Source organism: Augochlora pura, chromosome 5 (assembly GCF_028453695.1).
Source record: "Augochlora pura isolate Apur16 chromosome 5, APUR_v2.2.1, whole genome shotgun sequence".
NCBI lineage: Eukaryota > Metazoa > Arthropoda > Insecta > Hymenoptera > Halictidae > Augochlora > Augochlora pura.
The window spans coordinates 4,800,774-4,825,195 of NC_135776.1; the positions used below are offsets into that span (position 1 = coordinate 4,800,774).

At 43.8% G+C, this 24,422-nt stretch overlaps 1 protein-coding gene across 2 annotated transcripts; it reads right to left on the minus strand.

Moving 5' to 3' along the window:
* Positions 1-166: 166 nt before the first annotated feature.
* Eaat2 (Excitatory amino acid transporter 2) lies at positions 167-24,422 on the minus strand. Of its 2 annotated transcripts, none has more exons than XM_078180536.1 (11): positions 23,363-24,422; positions 15,248-15,373; positions 14,947-15,154; positions 11,037-11,079; positions 10,689-10,945; positions 9,071-9,304; positions 4,433-4,627; positions 3,977-4,111; positions 3,795-3,903; positions 3,398-3,516; positions 167-2,583 (listed from the first exon to the last, which is right to left on the minus strand). In XM_078180536.1, exons 1-11 carry the CDS (start codon positions 23,535-23,537, stop codon positions 2,535-2,537), a joined length of 1,650 nt encoding a protein of 549 aa, XP_078036662.1. In that variant the 5' UTR covers positions 23,538-24,422; the 3' UTR covers positions 167-2,534. The 2 variants fall into 2 exon arrangements, with proteins under 2 accessions (XP_078036662.1, XP_078036663.1); XM_078180537.1 differs by having other exon boundaries at positions 3,382-3,516.

The window sequence follows — 24,422 nt, forward strand, 5'->3', positions numbered from 1 at the left end:
ACTAGCCAAAAGTCGTCGTCGTCTTTTTGATGGGATTTTCCTTTTTATAATCGATATACGACACTGAACGCGTTGATCGCGTAGCAGATTCTGCAAAATGGATTAGCCTAATCAAGGGACGATCATAGAACGAGGAGGCAAGGGTTATAAATAAAACGCCGATCGATCCCGTATAAACCTGCATCTTGTTATACAACACGTTGAGCCTTATAAGTATATTCACACGTAGTCTTTGAAATAGTTCGATAAATTCTTTCTCTATTAACCGCTCTTGGTCTCTAGGCTATAAACAAAGCACTTTCCCCATTCACAAGTTCAACGGTGAAACAAAATGAATTTCGTATCGCGCGAAGGTGTGTGGCTCAGAGAAACATCGACGCGTAACACTTGGTTCGGTTGCTAAACGCAACAACTGAACGATGACACACAACGAAGCAAATATTCTCTCTCTCTCTCTCTCTCTCTCTCTCACTCTCACGCTTGCTGTCTTTCGTTCCCCCTTTCTATCTCTCTATCTTGTTTTTCTCTCCTTCACTTTCACGCTCTCTCATATTCTCACGCATACTTCTTTTTTTCTCACTCCACCGAAACAACGAGCAACGAGCATTTGTAAATCATCGCGAATCGGTTTTGGGTAGAACGACACAACTACGAAGCACTAATGTTCTTGTTTTACCCAGTTAATTTGTACATTTAAACAGTCTCTACGATAGAACACGTATCGACCTACGTACCTAGTGCCCTAGAGTTAGTGAAATTCACCTCGTAATTCTCCTCTACAACGTTATACGTGGTACTTATTAAAACGACATATTCAAATGGCATGTCCAGTCTTGAGGCTGCTCGTCGAAGAGCGCTAAGATGTGATCCTCTCTTTCCTTCGTTTCTCGGGATCTACGCTACGAGACGGGGAACCATGTCTCGATATATTTGCATTTATATTTATATATATATATATTTATATGTATATATATATATATATTTATATATATTTATATTTATATATTTATATATATATATATATAGATATACATATACAGATAGATTTATATTTATATATTTATATATTTATATGTATACTCGAATTACCCTATAAACGGGATATGGGAACACTAATCGTGACGGCAACGACGGAGTCAGAGATCCATGGAGCGCATCGCTGCGATCGTGAAAAGCTGCTCCACCGTGCGCTCTCTCTCTCTCTCTCTTTCTCTTTCTCTGTAGTCGTCAATGGTCCGATAGTTGAATTCAGTGTTATAGTCAAAGATCTAACGACAATCTACGGTCTGTTGTTTCTTCTTCCTCCGCTCGCCTACGGTGTGCAGCAACGTCCGACGTGGCCCTGCCGAACTTCTAACCGATCACTAATCGCCGCCTCGCGTTCAACAAATCGGTTTAACAAATCTACGGTTAATAATAACGGTTCGTGTCTTCTATTCTCTCTTCCTCGCGCTAGCGGAAACGTAATTAATCGTCTAACGTAAAACAGCGTAAAGACCTACGATCATCGTCGAGGGACGCGTCCGGTCACAGCGACGTTATTTCACCCATTGTCTGACAATGAACGCTGGTCGGTGACGGGTCTCTCACGCGGGGGCGTTCTCGTGCTCGTAACACGCGATAAGATATCTCAGTGGAAAAAAGTTGTGTCTCGTGGCAGTAAAACGATCGATCACCAGTCACAGTGTCTCATCAGTCATCGAGTACCCGAAAATCAGGAGAAACTGATTCATATAATTATATTATTTTATAATACCTCTATACAATAATCTCTTTTTGTTCCGTGATATTCGTATCTCTGTCCGCCGGATATTTTTTGGTTCGACTGCTTCGTTTTTCTCTCTCTCTCTCTATCTCTCGTACTTTTCTTTTTTTCGACTATTTTTCGGTTTCCGGTATTTAATTCGCTTCCTCGATTTTTTATTAACTTTTTTTTGTGTTTTCGGTTTAAATAGACTTTCGAAGCGCGGCCGACTGAAGCGCCGCGTGAAAATAAGGCACCAGATTCGGCACGCTGCTCGAGCGCGGCCAGGTCGCAGTGAAACGATCATTACCGGTCGGACTCAAGGAATGCGCGATTGAATCGGTGATCTCTCGGTTTACGTATCCGGCCGGTTGGTAGCTGCTACAGAAGCCATTTGAGAACTCGGTTATTGCTATGTCCCTTACCCGCGGTAGTCTCGTCTGACGCACACTCCTTGATATTGACTTCGTTTACACATGTACAATTCATGGATTATGTATATTACGTTGTTGTTGTTTCTTTCTTTCTCTCTCTCGCTCTCTCTCTCTCTCTCTCTCTCTCTCTTTGATATAATTCGCGGCCCGGGCACGTCGCGGCGGAACGAACGTTGTTACGCGCGCGGTCTTCACGGCGGAGGGGAAACGTCTCTTCGAGGACCACTCGCGCGCAAGAGGACTCTGTACGGTCTCGTTCTGGCGTGGACCCCGGCGGGCCTCCCCGCGAAGAGCCTGTGCGTTCGTTAACAATTCGCTCGGGCACGTCTAGAACTAATCTCGGAACGTATCAGTGGTCAAACGGTCTCCTCGGTCACGCTCCTGGGCATCTGCAACACGCTGATGCTGAAACGAAACAACAGGTTTGAGGGGATCTACGGCGTGCTCGTCGACTCGCAGCGGCACATTAAACAAAGCGGATGAGGTATCTCGATGATGATGGCGGCGGCGATGATCACGGACAGACTCGCGCGAGATAGCAAACCGTCTCGAGAAATCACAATGGAATCGATCTGTCTTCGAGTCCTGACGGGGGTGGGGTAACTGTCACCACGGTTTTTTGGCACTCTGCGGACAGGCGTGAGCAGTGATTGTCCCCTGGGGCACTCGGAGCACCGGAGCCACGCCCACTCGACTCTTGGCACCGCCCATACTCCGCCGCGCGGTGCTCCCAGGGCCAATCGGTGGCGCCCCGCTCTGCCCATGCCTCGAGAGAATCGATTTGCTGACGATCGCGTTTAATTATCGCGGTGATATGATCGTGTTGGATCGCGAGAGTTGTGTGTGTGTGTGTGTGTGCAGATGATCGACGATCGATTATGACTGACGCGGATCATGGATCTCGAAGCGGCGTCGGCTTGGCGGCGACCCGAGAAATTCGGAACGAATGCGAGGGAACGGGGAAGCCTGAATCATTTTAGTGAATTGTGAACGGATCGGAACGGGTCTCCTTCTCCACCACCTCCTCCCTCCTCCTTCTCCTTCTCCACCTCCTTCTCATCGTCCTCTTAATCCTTATATCCTACGTTTGACTACTCCTCCGCCTAGGAGCGTAGCGAAGCGGAATCAAAAGACACACAGCGTAAAACCAGGATGAATGCACGCGATCGTTCGGGATCGTACATAGTGATAGCCTAGCCCTACCAACAAGCTTGTTTACTTGGCGATGCCGGCTATCCTCGAATCGTCCTGCATCTCCACCACGATGGTGTCAGGATCAGGTACTCGGTTCGCGGAGATGCATCCGTTTGCGATCGTAGTTGGCAGAACGGTCTCCGACTGCAAACAGTTCAAAACATTCGTACCTATTGATTCCCAGAAATCGTTCTACACTACAATCAAAATTGTTATACTGTTTCCAAAGTATCACGTTGTCCCATAGGTTCGTGGCATTTATTATACTATTTCAATTGTTATTATTATTCGCTTAAGGTTCAAGAAAAATGCAATCTCCATGTTGCTGTAACACACCTGTATTGTGTATGCAACGCACGAACTTATGCGATCACCTGATATTAAAAATGTTAAAGTAAAGGGTTAATCTCGAAGGATTCTACCTGATAAGCTGCCGCATCCAAGGCCATCAGCTCCTTCTTAGACAGTTGCTCCACCACTGCGGCGGCGTAGCAGTCGCCCAGCATGTTGTTGGTGGTACGAATTCGGTCCCTAAAATCAACCAAATGCGTCATCGTCGATTCTTATCGTCATACGCGAGGAAATTCTATTTGTTTCTACTTACACAAACCAGTCGATAGTGAAAAGCAGCGATACATTGTATACTGGAGCATCAATGGCGCTTAGGACCACCAGCAGAAGGACGAGAGCGGCGCTTGGGACCGAAGCCGACGACACGGACGCAGCGGTCGATGTCAGACTGCAAATAATATGATTGTATAGTATTTTTTCGATAAAAAAATATTTTCGTCATTTGATAAACGATTAATTAGGATTTAGTAAATTCCATTTTGAAAAATTTGTCTGCGTTGATCTTAGAGATCTTACAGTTTTATAACTATCATTTGAGTTAGTTATGGTAGAAATCTTTTTAAACAGTTATGGAAATTTTCTTAATAATTATGCTAGAGATCTTTGAGGTAGCTGAAGGCAACCTTTTTAATAATTATACTAAAGACCTTTTCTGTAGCTAAGGCAATCTTTTTCAAAGAGCTTATGTCTTGTGAATTATGTTACTCACATGACGGTGACAATCTCGCCGAATCCCAATACGATGCCGTGCATCTGGGCGATGAATATGCTCGCAACAGCTACGAACAGAGCCGTCCCGTCCATGTTAATGTTGCACCCGATCGGTAGAACGAACCTGGTGACTCGGGGATCGACTCTGAGCTTGTCCGTCATCAGGCGGAACGTGACCGGCAGCGCGGCGGCCCTGTACAAATCCTTGTTAGACATGATCGGCAGGTCGGGGCTCTCGGTGACAGGTCAGTTAGAGAATTCAATCGGTTAGTTTATCTCATTTGTTTCGTTTAGCGGTTTAATATAGAGACATTGGCTGGGCGCGTGCTGCTTCGGCCTGCGTGTCCGTGGAGAAGAAATGAGTGTGTGGTCATTCTGGTGAGAGATCAGCGAGATCGGTAAAAAATTTCTTTCTCTTGGCGGCATTAGACGGTACCGTGTCCGTGTTACATACCGATCACAAGTACAAACAAACAACGCGTAGCCTCTGCTATCCGAGCGAACAGAGAGAGACAGAAGACACGCGAGCACCGATGGCACAACGAGTCGGGTCGAGCCCGCGAACGCTAGAGAACAAGAGCTTATCATAGACACAGAGATGAGACGGTGTGCGCGGGCCGGCCACGGTGCGACGCGCGTTTTTTTTTCTTTTTTTTTTGCGAATCTCGTTCTCGAATCGGTACGAGAGATCGACCGAAGTGATCGGCCGAAAGATCGGCCAACGAGAATCGTGGAACCCGCGACTCGTGAACCCGGGTGTGTGAAACCGTAACAAGAAACGTGACAAGCGAATTGACCAGAATGACCGCGAGGCGAGCTGAAAATGCAACCTAGAGGGTTAATCGGGGGGGAAACGGCGTCGTGGGTGTTTAAGAGAAGGTTTTGGTTAAAAAAGGGGGTGTGATCAGAAGGTGGATCGTCCGTTGCGTCTCGCAGTGTACCCTAAAAGAACCTAACCCTGTAACAGACAATCGTATGTACCTTCATGTTTGCGGCCATCGATTACTTACCAAGGCCACCCTCGACCTCTTTCTCTCTGAACCACCTGCAAAAGGCCGCGTGCAGCGCGTGCTCTAATACATCATCATGATATTCATACAGTCTCTGTTCAGATAGGAGACTGAGAGCTGTATCTCTCAGTCAATCAGTGTACGCACAGTTGTGCACGCTCTCTTCTGGAAAAAGTTAATCCACATAGAAAACATGTTGAATTAGACAATGATGGGCGTTGGCGGGAGAGAGATTGTGTCGGTGGCACCGCGACGATGGGACGGAAAAGGTTTCGAAAGTTGGTTTTTCGAATGCGGAACCGCGTTTCGCTTTCAGTTCCAGATGGTTTTCGGGTACGAATGCTTCTCTGTCCCACGATGCATTTCGGGAACGGGGCTCGGGGGTGGGAAATGGAACGGGGGATCGTGGTAACCGTGGGGTGATATCGACGCTGGATCCACCGATCGATGACACGCACTGTGGTTCTACGGAAAAAAAAAACATCTCGCTGCGAAATCTCTAAAAATTTTTAGCGTATGCGTTAATTTCGGCTGTAAAATGTGGAATTCATCTATTTGCCGGGAGAAACAAATGCAAATCATAAAAAAAAACAAATGCGGAAAAATCATGCAATGTGAAACGCTATTAATACGAGAGACGTCGACGGTCTTTAAGCGACGGTATCTCGGAAACGAAGTCACGTGGCATGCGGCGTTCCTCTTTCAAAGCATAGACGTTTTCTGAAAGCTATTTTCTTTGGTAATTTTATCCCTAGAATGTGTTAATGAATGAATATCCATGGAAAAGCAAAACATATCTGTGACCCGCCGTTTTGTTGGTATCGGTGGTTCCAGCGTTTACACGTAAACTACGCCAATTTCGATGAGATTACATGTTTAAGTATAGATCTTGTTAGCATCGACAGTTGATCGATTTTTACAGCCAGGGATCTGAAATGTTCAATTCTTGTTCAAATAATTGTAGCTTACGTGTGCGAAAGGGCTCGGAAATTCGTTTTCTCGATTCACTTTGACTATCATTCGCGTATTACGAAGAATAAAATTTCCTAGAGACAGTAGGAATGTCCTAATTTTATCGACTGAAGTTGCAATAATCGAGCGATAATCGCTGAATGGGAGAAGACCACTCCATTCACCGATTAGATTTCCGAATCCTCTCGATCACCCCGATAAAATCAAAACCGATGAACACGGAATCCATAAATATAAGACAGGAAAGAACAAATTGCAATCATAAACCTAAAAAGAAAAGACATAAGGGATACACAGTGTTCGACAGCAACGTGAACATCGGACACAGAAATAAATCAAGAAAATGGCGGACGGGATCGGGACCATAACGGATGCGTGGCTCGGATCGACGGGGAACGGATGAACGTTTTGATTTGCACGTTGACGGATAAACTGAAAAAATGATCGTTGCTTCGCGTGATCCGCGAGAGAATGAATAATAATAATATATATAACAATAGTCAACGTTAGAAAGCGATCGTAGTTCAGCAGTTCTGGCCAGTGATGGACGTCGCCGTCAAAACCTGGAAGAGCGGGCTCGACGCGAGCAATCAATATTTTTTTCAGTTTCCCATTGTTTCCATGGTAATAGAAATAGTTGCTTAGATAATAACATGGTTAGCGCGGAGAAGCCTCCTTTGACGGAGTATCCTCGCCTTCCGTCCGCCGCGCCGGGTTGGCTCGCTGCTGCAAGGATGGACCGGAAGCCGAGGATAACAGGGGGCCCTCGAAGGCTTCTGCGCCGCGAATCAGTCCAGGTGACACGGAGTCAGCTGATTTCCGGTTCAACAGACACGAAACACCGTTCACTCGTCCACTTCGTGTGTATTTCTTTTTTCACGTGTCCTCTCTTTCACTGTCTCTCTGCCATGCGTTTGCCGCCGCGCGCCACGAAATTTCGGTATCACGCCACGCCCCCCGCCGTTCGGAACGGAAAGGGGTGAACCCTGATTATTTGTACACGCCGAAACAACCGTCGTCGACTTCTCTGTCCAAAGATCTCCCGTGAAACACGCTTTGCTTCTCCAATTTCATTCCACAAAATTTATTCTCAAGACTTTAAAAAGATTTCTCTAATCCTCTAAAAATACTTTCTTCTAATATTGAAAATTTATTTAATACTTAGATAAAACTTATTTAATTTTATATTTCATATTATTGGTTTACAAGGTTATGTTTCAAATATATTGGATAGATTGTGAATAAGTAATTACCCGATTTAATTAAAGACATTCTGCGATGACTTCAAGAAACGAGTACCGACTATACATTGATCTCATTAACCAAACTTCAAATTTAAATTAAAATTCCAAATTCCACTCGGCAAAACTCTGATTAATTCTATGAAGCTCTTCGCTATTAATATTTCATGAGACGTCTAGCGAATTTTGGGCACGTCCGAAAACGTCGTCCCGCAAAGTAGCCGACGCCGTTTCACCGTGTACTTAAAACTTCTCCAAAAAGAAAAAAAACAGTGCCCGACCGAAAGTTCGTGGATAACACCGACAACCGGGAGTATCCGCATCCTAAGTGCCACCCGGAACTGCATACCTCTCTCCCTTTCCCTTTCTTTCTCTCTCTTTCTCTCTTTCTTTCTCTCTCGCTTTACTTTTCTCTTTTCTCTCTTTTTTTTTTCTCATTGGTCACGACGAGACCGTCCTCATCGAGAAACCGCGAGGAACATTTAAAGAAACGTGTAATGAGCCCGGCGAGGGGATCACAGAATTTGCTATCTTTCATAGTTCGTTTTGTTCGTTCGTTTCGTATTTTGTTTTTTTTTTCGTTTTTGTTTTTTGTTTTTGTTTTTACTTTGTTATTCGGACGGGAATTGTGAATCGTTCGCTCCGCTCAGCGTTCGACAACGTCACCGAGTGCCGACGTTGTGAAACGCTGCTCGTAATCGGAGCGGTTTCGGAATGGAATTACGGGACCACGGCCTCGCAAAGCCTCCTCCCGGCTAGCTGAAACATATTGTCTCGATCAATCGATTCGAAATCGCAAACGGTGTGTGACGGCCTGGTACCTCCTCGCGTCCCGAAACGACGATCGTCCTTCGAGAACACCGTGCCGACAGTATTCCCTCTCTTGGGTCGCGCGCCGTTACGAAGCAGTTCCACGTTAATAGTCTCCCGTGGAAACAGCGCTTGCTTTCTCTCTCTTTCTCTCCCTCCCTATCTCACCGTCTGTCTGACTCTCCCTCTCTCGCTCTCTTTCTCTCTCTCTCTCTCTCTCGCTCTCTCTGTCATTTGTAGAGAAACGTCGCAGCGGTTCCCCCGTATCGGGACAGAACGCGACCGTGTAGAGGGAATACTGCGATAACGCGCGAAAAGTAAGGACGAGAAAAGAAAACTGGGAAATCCCGTGGGATTCGAGACCGAATTTCTTTCGAGGAACGAAAATAGAAAAGTGGAGGTCGGAGATGACGATGACGACCGAGGCCATGTGAGGCAGGCCATGGCGTATGTATATACATATATGTGTGTATATATATATATATTTTTTTTTGTATGGTTCGTGTGCACGTTCGTAGATGATATATATATATACATATGTCTATATGTATATATATATGAGCACGCTGAAGGTCGGGCTGAGTTCGAAGATCGACGACTCACGTTGATGCCATGGCGAAGGCGGTGAGGGTGCCCTGGGCGAGGCCGGCGTAGAATTTAAAAGGATTCTTTCTCACGAACGCCAGGTAGATCAGCTGCATGATCACCAGCTGATAGAAAAACACACCGATCACGATCGTGACGATGAACCAGGCCAGCTGCGACATCACCAGCGCCAGGTCGGTCACGCCGAGTATTTTACCGGCGATCACCGAGGTGATGCCCACCGGTGTCATCCTGTTGAAAGAGAAATCACGTCGTTTAGGTCGATTATACGCTCGATCATTATCTAACTAGACTGCGAATTTTATGACAATAATGAACGAATCAATTGTAGGAATAGAATATCAAAAATTAAAAAGCTATTTTATGAAATATACTATATCATATATTATATACTCATATGTATATTACAATATTTAATATATAATGTATGATATATTTAACACGTAATAATATATAATATATTTCGTTAAGCTTATTAAGATGATCAAAGAAGAAAAAAAATTTTTGTCCCAAACATATTGATGACGATTTTTATTGTGCATAAAAATCCGCAGTCTATTCTTATATCACCAAACAATCGATTTCTAAGTGAATCTAGCAGCTAATGCTGCAAAACATTTTTATGCAACCTCTGCGTCAATGATAATTTAAAAATCAATTTATTAAATATATTTGATCTGTGAATCAAGTTTGCAGTTAATTGTTACAATTCTTATAGACCTTCTGAATCAATGAAATCATCATCAATCGACCTGATTTATTCTCGCTCATTATAAGTAAACTGTGGATTTTATGTATTCGTGACAAAAATTAGCAGACGAGAAACAAAACAGTGAAAACATATAAATATGATACCAAACATCGTATTATATAATTATAATACAGTACCACATAATATACTATAATGAACGAAACCTTTTGTTTCACTCAAGATTAAACATATTACAAGAAAAATAATTGAATTCTCGCTAATTTAATTACCGGCTTGAGAGGTTCAAGAAATGTCTATGCAGTTTTTGTATATCACAATTAACACCGGTCATTTTTATTACGCATAAAAATCCACAGTCTAATTATAATAAAAACTGTATTAAATCCTGCAGCTCTCTTTTGCGATTAATTATTGTACACCCTTTGTTAATTCAACCAAAACATTCGATTATATCGAGCATGATACATATGTGTCGTACATGATAGTATAATAAGATCATTGACATAACATTTTGCATATAAAAGGAGTTTAAAGAGTGTTCAAGAAATAACAATCCTGAGATCATTGCAAGTAACTTTGTCCTTTACGAAAATTGTATCCAAGGCGTCGTTGACAAGCTATTAACAAAAATATACTAACCAATAAGAGGCGAGCTTGGAGAACTGAGCTTCGTTCGCTCGTTGGCTCTGCTGCCTCGCGTCAGTCGTGTTAGCCTCTCATTGGTCAGTGTTTTTCGTTAATAACTCGTTAAGAACAGCTCAGAGAAAATTCGTGTAAAGGAAAAAGTTGCTCGAAATGTCCTTATTTTTCGATTACGAATGTCTCTTGGGATATTTTCTATAAAATTATGAACGCAGAAGACGCAGTCGTATTAATAGAATAGTTGGAGTTCGAGAGACGCACCACATCACGGTCGACACCATGCGCATGATGACCTCGAACACAGCTTTGAAGAAGTCGATCACAATCTGGCCCTTCTCGCCCAGCGTACCTAGGAACGTGCCGAACACGAGACAGAAGAATACAATGCCCAGGGTGTTCGTTCCGCTTCTGTACTGAGTGACTCTCGTCAGCTCTTCTTCGCCTAGGACCTCGTTGGATATGCTGCCGTCCGTCAGGTTACGGAACGGCTGGGTCTTTGGAACGTACACCGTGTGTGCCTGCAATAGGAGCATCGATGTCTCAGACATTCTATCGATCAACGTATCGAACAATTACGGAAGACGAAAGGAAAGAAATGATTGCACGTACTTGCTGGAACGCCGCTTGGAATATATTGTCCGGGAACATGTTTCTGTAACGTACAAGAGAGAGTTCAGATTCAGATGGCTGGTTCTAGAAGTGTTTAATCGATACATCGGGCTTTTATCGGGCGCATCGGGAACACCGATTTTCGATACGGTCGCGCGCGCGTGTATATAGGGAGAGAGAGAGAGAGACACGGGCGCGAACAACCGACGTGTGCGCAACACTTTTAAACGGTGCGCGCGGTGCGACGCTCGTGCGAGCAAACCGCGAGCCGGATCGATATCCATACTTCTATTTTCATCGCGTTAGGTATCATCCTCGATTGGCCACGGCTTAGAAAAGTTCACCGATCGTCCCGGGGTACAGGCGACCTTAATCCCCGTCACGGCTCTTCCTTTCGATAATTGATCGCAAAGTTTCAGGACCACGGCCCGAATGCCCGATTCATATCGGGGCCACGCGCGTCACGCATGCTCCGAAAAGGATTGTTCCACTTTCGCTCGAGTTTCCGACGTTTTCTGCCAATTTTTCTAACGACTTCTTCTGCCCGATTGTTGCACGAAAGTTCGTCAACGTCTCTTCCATTAACCCGTTGCCGTACTGACTCGTTATGGTGATTTTTAATAATAGTAAATTTTAATTTAAAATTCTGTCCTTTTGTCATTAATATTTTAAAGCTGAATTAAATGCAGGCACACTGTTAATATTTTTCCTTGTCTAGGATATTGTTACAGTCGACAAGTATTTAATTATTGTTACTATGGAGATGTAGATATTGTAAGGGGTTAAGCGTGAATGTCAAAGTCGCTTCACCCCTTGCACTACGATTTATTTTACTGCGTGGAGGAGCATTAGTTGGCGACTTATAAATTCTTACGCAAGACAGAACATTTATTATATGGCAACGTGCATTTCAATATTAAAATAATGATGGAAGGCTAAAATTTAATTTCAATTTAAAAGATGTGAATAAATTATATTCATAACGTGTCTGACATGGTATTATAGGGCAAGGGGTTAATTAACGCTGGAATTACCAAGCCAAGTAGAATGACTGGTATTTATTATTCATTTCTACATTACCTGATATTATTAAAACGTACCTATCTATACTTCTCTATCGAAGCATTATATTATAATAAAAATCGTACGAAATTCACATAAATCAAACCTAATAAAGTCACATAAGTTAGTTGCATTTAAAACTCAGCATCTCTAATATTAATATAACTAGAAAATTAAAATTAACTTTGAAATAACCGTTCAACAATTTTGTACTCTAAAAATCCTTGCAACATTCAATTTGTTCAATAGATTGCAACAGAAATTAATTTCATTACGTAGCTCCAAGTACGTCGCACGAAGACTTTCCTTGCTCGCAGTGAAATGAAAAATGATCTTGAAAATAATTGACCTATGGTATCTGACGGCAGAGGCTTCCAGGTTCATTGTTACACGATTTTTATCAACATAATTGCAACAGTTTGAACGCCGCGCACGATTCCCACGCTTCGCGAACACCTACAACACCGATCCAGAAATTCCATCGTCAGCACATCCTGCGTCAACTTTACTTCGTTAAAACGGCGAGTTCATTTTATTCGATTATGCACCCTGCCATTCCCCGGTGCATCTATTTATTTATAACGTCTATTTTTACGAAGGATACCGTCACCCTTCGGCAAAGAAAAATGATTAACCGAGGCAATAAAATAAGGAATTAAATCGAGGAATATTCTTCCGCTCTTCTCCTCCGTTAAGGATTCGAAAGGAACTGCAGCTCGATTCTCCGCAGAACAATTTGTATTATTTAATTCGTTCAGCTGGTAATTTCACGGAGGCTAACTTATTAATAATCCGCGAAGAATTCGCCCTCGAACTTTCTACGCTCGGACGCAGAGAATGTTCCCATTATTTCCTCTTTCTTTTCCTGCCACCCACACCTCTGTCCAACAATAGTCTATCGATTTTTCATGATTTCTTCCCGAAGGAGGAGACTATACGGCGAGGTCGAAGGCGTCGAGCGTTCTAGCGCGACGCCAGGCACAGGACGTGGAACAATTCCCTCCGTTTAAACCTCGTCTCTAAAAAGACTGTATTCGCTCCCGCGACACAATCCATCGCGACCGATTAAAGACCTAATGAAATATCCATCGAACACCGCCGATCAAATTCCATTCGCGTTCCCCGGGGCGCTTTTTAATCGACGGAGCCAAGTGGCATCATTGTTTCGTTCGGACAAGCTAAATCGGCTTAAGCGTTTCGCTCGACGAAAAAAATATCAGACCGTTATTAACGAAAGAGAGATTCGGTCGTTGAGGTCAATCAAGAATTCATCCGACGAATGATTCCCACTTTACCCGTGCCATGGCGGCCATGTCGCGTCAAGCGGAGGTCGTTAGACTAATTTGGACCGGTGCCAGGGATTATGATGAACCACCATCTGCCATGGGGGACGAGAAATTCTCCTAACGTTATTCCCGGTACGCCGATAATCAGATTGCGCATTCCATGGTAACAAGAAGTGATAGATCGAATTCGAAACAGATTTAAACAATTAAGATACAGCACGACGTACGACTCGTTAAGCTTCTTCACACGAGAACTTATTTTTATTGTTAGTCATCGATGATATTAACTAGAGAGAGAGAGTTCTCTCAGCTGCAACAATTTCTGTTGTTACCCGCTCGTGCATAATGGACGCGTCCCTCGAACGACAGGGTAAACAATACTTATAAATTCAATCGTCACCGAGTTAAAGGACAGCGGGGACTGGCGTTGCAACGTGGCGTGCCCCTAATGTGAATCGACCTTAAGGGTCGCTACTCTACGGCGCAGGGTAAAGTGCCGATTGATTATTCAGAGCCGCGTGGATTTGCCATTCCGTTTAGATAAAGGCGAGCCCTGGTCGATGATACTATTCCAGCTGCGAGCAAGGTTACCCCGCCGCTCGAACGTTCACCATTATCCCTTCGAGAACATATTTTCGCTTGTTCTTATCGCATCTGATATCTTCTATTTCGAACGCAACCCTATATTACACCGATAACCACGGTTTTCATTCGAATCGCCTACGAACGATTGCGTACGTTCATCCCGTTGTATTTCCGGCGGAAAAATATCGCAGGGTGATCGACTTAGGCTTGTTTTACAGGGTATAGTCTCTACTTTATATTCGCTGTACTGTTCTTGAATAAAAAAATTACTTTTTATATCTAAAAATAAGTTTTGTACGAAGCAGAGAGCGAAAAGGTTAAAAGACAATGCTCTTCTCTGTTTGTAGACTATAGCAGATTCGAACGCTTGTAAAACGTTTAAAAAATTTTTCCAGCGATCGAGACTAGTACGAATTTAAAGATTGAAGTCTCCTCTTTGCAAAGAGCTATAGAAAGTTGATCTACGATTTTTCCTCGCCGATTTATCGAATTTCGAAATGCTCCTATCAAGGGATGTTATAATCGAAGTCAGTGCATAATCGTCGATATCTTTATAAAAAAAGGATCGTAGGACAATGAACTTAGGCTTGTTCAATAAAGTAAAGCATCCACTCTGTCCTCCTCAGAGTCCCATATTTCAGAAGTAGCGAAACGGAAACGGCGGTCTCGCTTGGCAAGCAGTTCGCAAGGATTTCGACAAATCTCGCCGGGACGAAACTGCATCGCGCTGCATCGGCGATATCAAAGCGGAGGACCGGCGGTAAGGCGAGTCGGGGTTCAGTGTAACCGCGAAGACGCGGGGCGAACGACACCGTTTTTATCGCGGGAAAATTCCGGAAGGCTGTTGCCATGCGTGACGACGCAAAAGTTACGAAAATAACGATTCCGATCGATGGGCTAACGAGGCGTAGAGACTCGCGGACACGACCCCGGGGGAGGAGGGGACGGGGGGATGGGGGGGAGGCGGTGGTGGCTACCTTCCCAAATCCAGCAGGCTGTCCAGAATGTTGACGGCCCTTCCGTTGTGGGTGGTCTCCATCGATTTGCGTATGCCAGGATTTCCCGGGTGGATCAGCAACACCAGGATCACGCCGAGCACCGCGTTCAGCAAGGACGTCAGGATGAAGTAAACCAGAGTGCGCACCGCGATCATGCCGTTCATACGCGCGTTCAAGCTGGCCGAGCCTGAAACGAAAAGAGGATTCACATTGTCGCCGTCCTCGTGTCGCCGATTAATGCTTGATCGCGAGCTTGGTCGACCGTTCTCGAGGGCATTACCGGATATGAGGCTGGCGATCACCAGCGGCAAGATCATCAGCTTCAACAGCCGCATGAACAGCTCTCCAGGATAACTGATTAGCATGACTGCGTCATCGCCGAGGCCCAACGGCCGCAGACCGAAACCTGAAACCAACAACCAGGTCACTATCGATTCTTTTCGGGGCGGGCGATGCGATACGCGGGTCGGTTCTGACCCAAATGCAGTTAAATTATCGGCGCGGATCTTCCCGCAAGGTGAAGCTCCGCCGCCGTGTGTGCTACGGTACACGGCGCTACGAACATTCCGGTATATCTTGCCAAGAAATTAGCGTCACGGGCTGAACATTTTTTCACATCTTCATCGAAGCCTCCTATGAACGACGCTGAAGGTCGTCGAGATCTATATTCAGCTGTTAGAGCGTAAAAAATTTCTGAAGCTGCCAAACCGGGCGAACAAAGTGATACGGATTGAGACGAGAGAAGGCTTCCAAGAAAATTGTGTATCTTATAAAAAAGTAAATATCTCTGAAAGAGATTTTTTTAACTTGCACCTTGAAGTAACATCTAAATGTGGGCGAAGGTCGTACTAATTTACGTTCATCCGTTCAATTGTAAAAAATTTCTACAGCTGGCCAAATCGAAGGAATTAGGGGCTGCAGTTAATGACAGAGAAGGCTTCCAAGAAATTAGCATACGTTGCCAGGAAATAAATATTTCTAGATAATGATTTTTACACATGTACCTTAAATCCTCATTTAAACGTAGACCTAACTCTGATGAATTGATATCGATCCGTTCGACTACAAATAATTGTTTAAAACCCGCGTTTCTATGACCGAGCGTAACCTCTCAACCGGTGCGACGCTCGGTTTCCAAGCGGCCACGATATCGAGCGAACGACCCAATTCGGCGGTGTTTATTGCGCGGCGAATTAGGGTAGATCGAAAAGCATCTTGGCTGGACAAGGACGTGGAAAGACGGACGCGAAGACTAACCGGTTGAAAGCCGATTCTGAGAGCCGCGGATGTGGCCGGGCATATGTTTGCAGAGGCATTAGATTGCAGGCGCGCGCGGAGGCTACACGTTATATAACAAATTGCTTTATCGATACTCGCGAACGGACGCGGCGAAAGCTTATCATCGGGACTCGTGCATAATTGACGAGCGCGAAAGGAGCATCGTTTCCGCGGTGAATTTCGATGTGTGCTATCGGACGATCGATTAGAAACGATTCGGATTCGACGGGGAATTTCAGGAGACAGCTGCCCACGCAGTCATCTTTACGTGACTGACTTAATTATGCAGCGATCTTTCGCGTCGCTGCGATTCGAAATAACTCCCAGCAAATGGCAAGTTTGCGGAATCGAATTTAACTTGGCGGAGGAGTTACTCGGTGGAAGACGGGGTAACTTGTTGTAACAGATAGCAACTTTGTATGTGAAATGGCAATTTTGTGGAAGAAATAGCAACTCTGTAGGTGAAATAACTTTGCGTAAGAAATAGCAACTTTGTATGATGTGGAGCAACTCTGCGTGATAAAGTATTACTTAGTGTAACGAAGGGTAATTTTATCGAACGAAAAATAACTTGGGCGTAGCAAATTACAACTTTGTGTAACTAATAACGACTTTGTGTAACTGATAGCAATTTTGCGTAATTAATGAGGAATTTGTATAACTAATAACGATTTTATATAACTAATAACGATTTTATATAACTAATAACGATTTTACCTAATTAATAATGATTTTGTATAATTAATAGCAACTTGATGTAACAAATAGCAACTTTCTATACTAAAAGATAACTCTGCGCGATAAAGATTAACTTGACCAAACTCCAAGTATGATAATCCCGTCGTTTCGCAATAATAGTAACGTACGCCAGCAGGAACAGCGAATAATTTCAGTATAATTAGCACCTGTTACTATTAATCATAAATTTTCATCGCACCCGCAAGATATATTCCACGAACACGAAATATCTCCCACCAAATATCTGCGTTGTGTTCTCGTGAACACAACTTCCACTTGTTTGCAAACGGGTAGATCGCGCCCGTTCAGATGCATGCTAGAAATGCCGTCTTCTCACGGCAATCTCATACTCATTCATACCCTCGTGCCACACCTCCATTCATGCCTCGTATACCCGGTCTACCACAATACTAATTTTCCGAATCGTATTAGCAACCGCTATCGATCTTCCCTATAACGTCAACTATTACTAATCTGCGGAAATTTATGCAGAATAAATATGTTCATTATAAGTTCCAATAAACAGGGACAAGATAACAATCATTTAATATTTATATACTACTATACTTGATACTTTTAATTAATTATTAATAATATAAGTCACCCAAAATTCTCTGCACCGATTAAAATTTATTTTATTTCTACCGTAAACGTATAAAATTTCAACTAACTATATCGATTTGCAGATCGCAAATTTCGTTCTTTCCTCGCAAGTAGATAAAACGCGGTCTAACGGGTTATCGAAGTTCCCGATTGAAACATAATTATTGGAAGACGTCGGTCAGACCGGACCCATTACGTCGGAATAAATATTAGTTCGTTAATCCGGTAATATCCGATAACTTTGTCCGCTGCCCCGTGTACTTACGAGTAATTAAACGGCTGGACGGATCAGAGGGGAAGGATCGAAGTCTCGTTCAAGGTTGATCCTGGTGGCAGGAAGGAGGCCGAGTTAATTAGATGAGTGTTTCGAGGGAAACCCCTCGCACGGTGATTGGCACCTTTTAACGGGATAACGTGATCAGCTTTTACGTAACCGTCGCGCGAATCTCGAATCGGATCCGTTGAAGCTGCGACCTATTACGCGACTTATCCGAACCCACGGCGCGCCGCGCGTCTACCCGCGACAATAAGGTGGCCCGGGCTGCTCCTTACGAAACCGGACCCCGCGTCTCACTTCTCCTAATTAACCTGAGACGCGGTAGATCGGACAGCGATCAGGCCGAAGCCAACGAAACGATATCGTTAAGCTGACCAACGTGTAACATCCGTCCGGTTATTAAACAAGAACGTGTGCGACGTTCCGTCGCCGTTGTGACGCAACCCCTTCGGCGTTTCCTTTTTCCCCTCCCCCGCTTCTTTTTCTTTTTTAACTGTGACCGATCGATCGATCGATCCGAGAGCGCCTCCGTCTCTCTGCGTGTGTGTGTGTGTTTGTGTGTGTGTGACGTGCGCATCCGGTGCGCACACGTTACGAACAAAAAAGGAACGGCGAAATCGGCCGGGATGAACTCGACCTTGGCATGTTTCCCCCGTAATGGATGCGAAACGGTGGCGTGCTTTTGGCACGCTCCGATCATTAGCTCGAGCACATAACGCGCCTTTAAGCCGCCTATACAATTCCTTTTCTGTCCTATTTAGCGGCCTCGACGAATACGGAAACAAAGACCGGCGACGGTTCTCGCGGGAGAGAGAGAGAGAGAGAGAGAGAGAGAGAGAGATATGGCCGGGCGAGCCCGTTAAGCTGGACCCGATATATTCGTTTTTTCCCCTCGGTTTACCCTTTCGGGAGGAACGGCGACATATTGATGACACCGGGGATGCGAGTCTTAAGGGGGTATGTATTTCAGTCCGGAACCTTCAACGAATCGATCCCCTTTTATTTCGTTTTTTAGAAGCGTATGCTATCCAGTGAAATTTATGAACATTGTTGAAATAACAAGAACTATGCATGGAAAATATCCCTGCAAGAAGTCGTATAATTTGTTTATAAAAAAATTCCAAAGAAACGGAAAGAAGTAGATTAGCCGGGATTAGACTTTCGGAATGATTATCGTATTTGGTTATTAAAAAATTTTTTTTTAATTGCAACTGGCGTAGAATTAAAGATTAACATTTCCCGTTTGCAACGAGCTCTCAGGAATTGATCCACGATTTTTGAAACTGTTTTATTTAGCTTTGATTGAACAGTGTACGTCTAACTTCGGAATACATCATGAAGATTTTATACGATCGAACTTGCTCCCGAATTCTGCTCGATGAAACGGCTCTGAAAAATTGTAGGTCAATTTCTGATAGCTCGTTGGAAAGAGGAAGCTTCATTCTTTAATTTCACGGTAGTTTCAACGAAGAAAAAAATTTTCTAACGATTTTATATACGTTTACGTTCGCAGCTTCTGCTGACACGTTATCTTCGATTTCTGTTCGATTATGCTACTTTCATCATTCGCTATTCATCGTTTAAAAAAGAGTACGAATGTTTTAATTGCAAGTATAATGAAGTGCCTACAATACCGGGATTATAATTGATACGCCAGAGAGGGATGACGGCACGTGTAATAAACTTTCCAGTCGCTGCTTTTCAATTTTTACCCACGTTCGATCGAGTTGCTCGGATATTCCGACCGGCTCATGCAAATCGACATAATTCATATGCTAATGATATTAATTGGATTCCACGAACTGAGGACTTCCGTCCACCTTTTCAAATTGACCACACAGTCCGATGCCGATGCCGCTGCTGCCTGCCTGCCTGCCTGCCCCTCTCGCTTCGAGCTGACCGCGCACGCGATTGACATTTACTTGACATATCGGCGATCTGTTTACTCAACACGCGGGGTGTCTTACCTCCTGCAAGGCCAAACCGTGTATTTTTCTCCTTAAGATGATTAGCAAGCCCGAGGGTTATCGTCTCTTTTTCCTAATTAAGACGACTACGGAAACCGTAATGCGCGAATTGGAATTTATTGCGCCGGGTAACTTTGAATTATTAAATTGACCTACAATTCCGACAAAACTGTATGATATTTGTGAAACGCTTGATTAGCGGACTCGCGCGTGCTCTGTGCGAATTTTAATTGCAAAAACGTTCAATTTTATGCGGAAATGGGGAAAAGTCAAGTTTTGATATAGTAAATGGACGTAGATGTAATATATAGAATATAGAATTATATAGAATATGTGAATATATTTTATATCGTTGAATATAATAAATATATAAATTTGGCAAATAGACTTCTTTTGAGATAATAATTACCATTTAAGATACATGGTAATTATTCCAAAACAATTCCTATTTTATAACATATATTATATTAAAAATTTTAATATAATTTGTATACCACAATATGTAATACATAATAATATAATATACATAATGTAGAAGACACAAGGTGAAAAATTACGTGGGCTGCCTCTTTGGCAAAGATCTTTATTCGACTGCCTCTTTCTCTTCGAAAAGGGGCCTCCTCCCCTCGACGAACCATCTCATCGCCCAAACAGAGACCTCCTTATCTCGGAGACATAAACAGTGCGCCGCCTGACCGGCGACCATCTCAGAGATCGCTTACAATAATAATTAATATCCTGCGCTATACATATTTCCTATCTGTATGACACGTTTGCCGAATATTTAAAATAGCTCTCGACACATAACGATCGGGAATCCCGTTAAAGTCGTATCGCTCATCGTGGCGTGCCGAGAAAACCGCGGACACGGGAGAGTAATTGCAGGAGGCCTGTCCAATAAGCTAGAAAGTCAATGGATTCTAATCCTATTTCGCCCGTGTATTTTCTTTTTCAATGCTTCTATTAAAATCGATATATTTCGAAGCCTCTCGCGTGTAATCCCATTGCAAAGTATATGCGCGCTGCTTCGGAACTTGAAAATCAGCTGCCTCTCTCCACCCTCTCTCTCTGTTCGAGCTCGTTCCCGGTCCGATTGCCAAGAGAAAATTGATATCGCTCTATTCCACGTGGCTGGAGAAATTTATCGAGCCTCGACACCGGCACTTGCCAATTTTCGCGTCGCGTACGTCATCCGCGAACGTCAATCGGTTAATGCTACGCCGCTTAGATAAAGTACCACCCACTGTTTACTATACCTGGGCATTTTTACGTGGGCAAGTTTGAACGGTACGTTTGCAACGCGTCTTTCCACCGAAGTGCAAAACCCAATTCCACATCGAAGGGACGAGAAACAATAGGGCCGTGTGGGTATCGATAATCTGTATGTAAACGACAGAGAGATATCCAACGCGAGTTCTTGCAATTAGTGCATTTTACACTCGGCTTTGTACTCGGGTGTGGGTGTCATTCGGTTCTGTATTAAATCGACGTTTAAATTAAATTCTACATACTCTGTAAATTCTGTTGATTCTGTAAATTCCATAAATTCTACAAAGTCTGAAATTCCGTAGATTATATGGAGTTTGTAAATTTAGACGTGCAGAGTATGGAATTTTTCTTTCGAGATTTATTCCATAGATTATTTTTGTTCGAGCCTATTTTATAATATTGTTAGAAATAATTGAATGGAATTTGTTCCAACGTTACAAGAATTTAATTATTGAATTTATTACCGAATTTGATTACTGAATTTATCACCGAATTTGTTACGGAATTTATCACTGAATTTGTTACAGAATTTATTACCGTATTCATTGCCAAATAATTGTGAAATAACGAGCGTAAAATCCGCCGACCTTATTACGGCGAAAACGAGCCTGCATAAGTACCATTTTCTTGCAATAGAAGCGAAGGACGTTGAGTTTCCGCGAAGGATCAGAGATTAATGATTGCAAGCACCTTCCACGAAGCAAGAATTCCTTGAAAATGAAGGGCCAATCGGAAGAAAGCGACGCTAGGTGTGTAAGCTACATGAAGCAGCGCTGGAGCGCACTCTACAGGGGATGGACCAAATAATGGAGTCCACTGTTTATCGTGTGATGCGGTTATAACATTCGCGATTATTTAATGCTCGCGATGATTATCTGCTAAAAAACCATTTGCAAATATTATTTAATATTAAGCATTATTTAATAAGGTGCTGTCGAAGCTTATTAAAAGAATTACGCGTTCCAATTATGGTAAATACAGGTAAAAATATTTACCAGTGGTTGAAGGATTAAAACACTAATTTTTATTGTTGCTGGTAAAAAGATCTGAAAAGCGTAAAAAATTGCAACAAAGGCAAACGACCATCCACGTCATTTCATTTCTCCGAAAAGTTCCAGCAATTTCTACCCTCCATATACTAGCTGTAAAAATATTTCGTAAAACAGCCTATATATTTATTACTAAATATCGAAACTAGTCTGTAGATTCACTGTTAAATATCGAAACTAGGCTGCAGGTTCTCATGAGTTTCCAGTACGTGGAAATTTGCGAAGTCCGGAGATAGAAGTGCACTGACAACAATCAATACCGTTTCGCTTTTAACTTTGTTCGAAGCCATCGCGAGAATACAGAAGCGAATGCTTTGTAAAATGATCTATTAAAATGCAACCTGTTAAGTGAGAATGTCATCGATATGAATAATTAACTCTTCGCGTTTGAAGCCATTTTAATTTTAAATCCAATATAGATACTTGCGACGAACCGTTTTAATATAATTGATTACTAGAGTGTTCATGATCTTTGTTGATGATATAATCAGCACGATGAACTTTGACGCAATGCAAAATACAGACATTTTCCGCCCATCTTGCTACCATCATTCTTTATCTCCTCTCCTGTTCTCGAATAAAGATGACGCGTGTAGTGCGTCATTCCACCACGAGAGATTAACCCTTTGCACTCGGAGGCGTCTCGACTCCAAATTCGAAATATCTATTTCGGTACGTAGGTGTCTCTATTTTATAAATATATATCGAAAGACTGTATTTATTTATCCAAATCCCTCATTGTTATTATGTTGAAAAATCCACTTAATCATTTTCCATGTTTAAAAATCCAGCGACCTCGTAACAAAATTATGGAGCCGGTCATTTTAACCGAATCGAAAGAGCTGGATACAAACAAATTTTTTAACACGTGATATAACAATATCCAATAGCAGCTCACTCGAATGCAAAGGGTTGAGCATCCAGATAAATGCAGCACGCAAGAAATATCAATTTTCTTATGAAAATAATGAGATAAAAATTCCGTAAAAATATAAGCTTTTCATATAATTTAATTAAAATTGATTATGCTTTTAAAATACTTTGTTGATCCTAATAAAATCGAGAAACAGAGATCTCTTCTATCTCTATAATATTTCAGAAATGAATCTAAAGACATAAACGAAGTAAAAATTCAAAAATCGTAGAAAAATAATTCTAAATATTCCAACGAAGTAAGTAGACGATAAATGTCTGCAACGTTGGCGAATACTCACCGAGTATCACGCCGAATAGTACGCCGGAGAGGGTGACCACGAGCAGCAGGTTCTCCCGCATGAACTTCCTGGTGTCGGCGGTCACCTTACGGGGACCCTGAGAGGCCGAAACGTCCTGGCCATCCATCTTGGCGAACAGATACTCGGAGAACCGAGCCGAGGACTTCTCCTCCATTTCACTGGGCCGCCAGTAAGCGGTGTAGGTGGTGGCGGTGGAGCCGGTCGCGCACGAGGATGCCGATCCCCTGGCCGATCGTTCGACCGATTCGGCCAAGCTCCCTTCTCGCGATCTCTCGCGGCTAACGGCGGGGCCCCGGCAGCACCACGACGACGACGGGTTGCCGTTTTGGGGGTGTTTCGTGAAATCCGTGCGGAACGAGCAATCACGGGCTCCCACCAGTCGTCCCAATAGCCTGACGGCTTTCCGCGAGCCCGGTAGCTCGATCGTGATACCTGCTTCTTACCGGACCCCGTTCGAACGAGCCTCTTCGGTATCAGACAGCTACTCGCCAGCGATGCGCCGAACGATCGTGTTACTCCTGCCAGTCACAGCACCGACCTCGAGCTCCGGGGTGGTGGCCTACACCAGCGGTCCCTCGTTCTATCAGCTCTTCCGATCTGCCTCAGACGACGGGCTCCCGCCGCGAGGACATCGAAAACAGGGGGATGATCCGCTCTCTCTTGCTCGAGGTGGAGCTGCCTCCGGTGGAGACTCTGTCGATCGAGGGTCGTTCCGCGAGGTCACCGATCCAGCCCCGAACGGGTTCGCGCTGTTGCACAGGGTCAGTTACCTCCGGCAGCCTCCTTTGCACAGCTTCTTCGTCTTCTCGAAGCAGCAGCACCGATTATCTTTGCCTCGACGATGATATCTCAGCTTCCTCCCCGATGCTTCTCGCGGACCCAACGAGAGCGCGAGAGAGACAGACAGGCAGAGAGAGCGAGAGACAGAGACGGAGAGCTCGTCACCAGGGCAACGGTTCGACGGAATTGGCGATGCCTGAGGGATGCGTCGGCGCTCGTACAATGTTCGATACGTTCTTCGCGAAGGATCAGCTCCTAC

What these genes read in the sequence shown, in the direction of transcription:
- Eaat2 (XM_078180536.1), bottom strand. Translation starts at nt 23,537, where the DNA reads ATGGAGGAGAAGTCCTCGGCTCGGTTCTCCGAGTATCTGTTCGCCAAG. An exon ending in GATCGCCAGCCTCATATCCG is followed by an intron (nt 15,155 to 15,247) that starts GTAATGCCCTCG and finishes TTTTCGTTTCAG; the next exon opens with GCTCGGCCAGCTTGAACGCG. An exon ending in TTCACTATCGACTGGTTTGT is followed by an intron (nt 3,904 to 3,976) that starts GTAAGTAGAAAC and finishes GGTTGATTTTAG; the next exon opens with GGACCGAATTCGTACCACCA.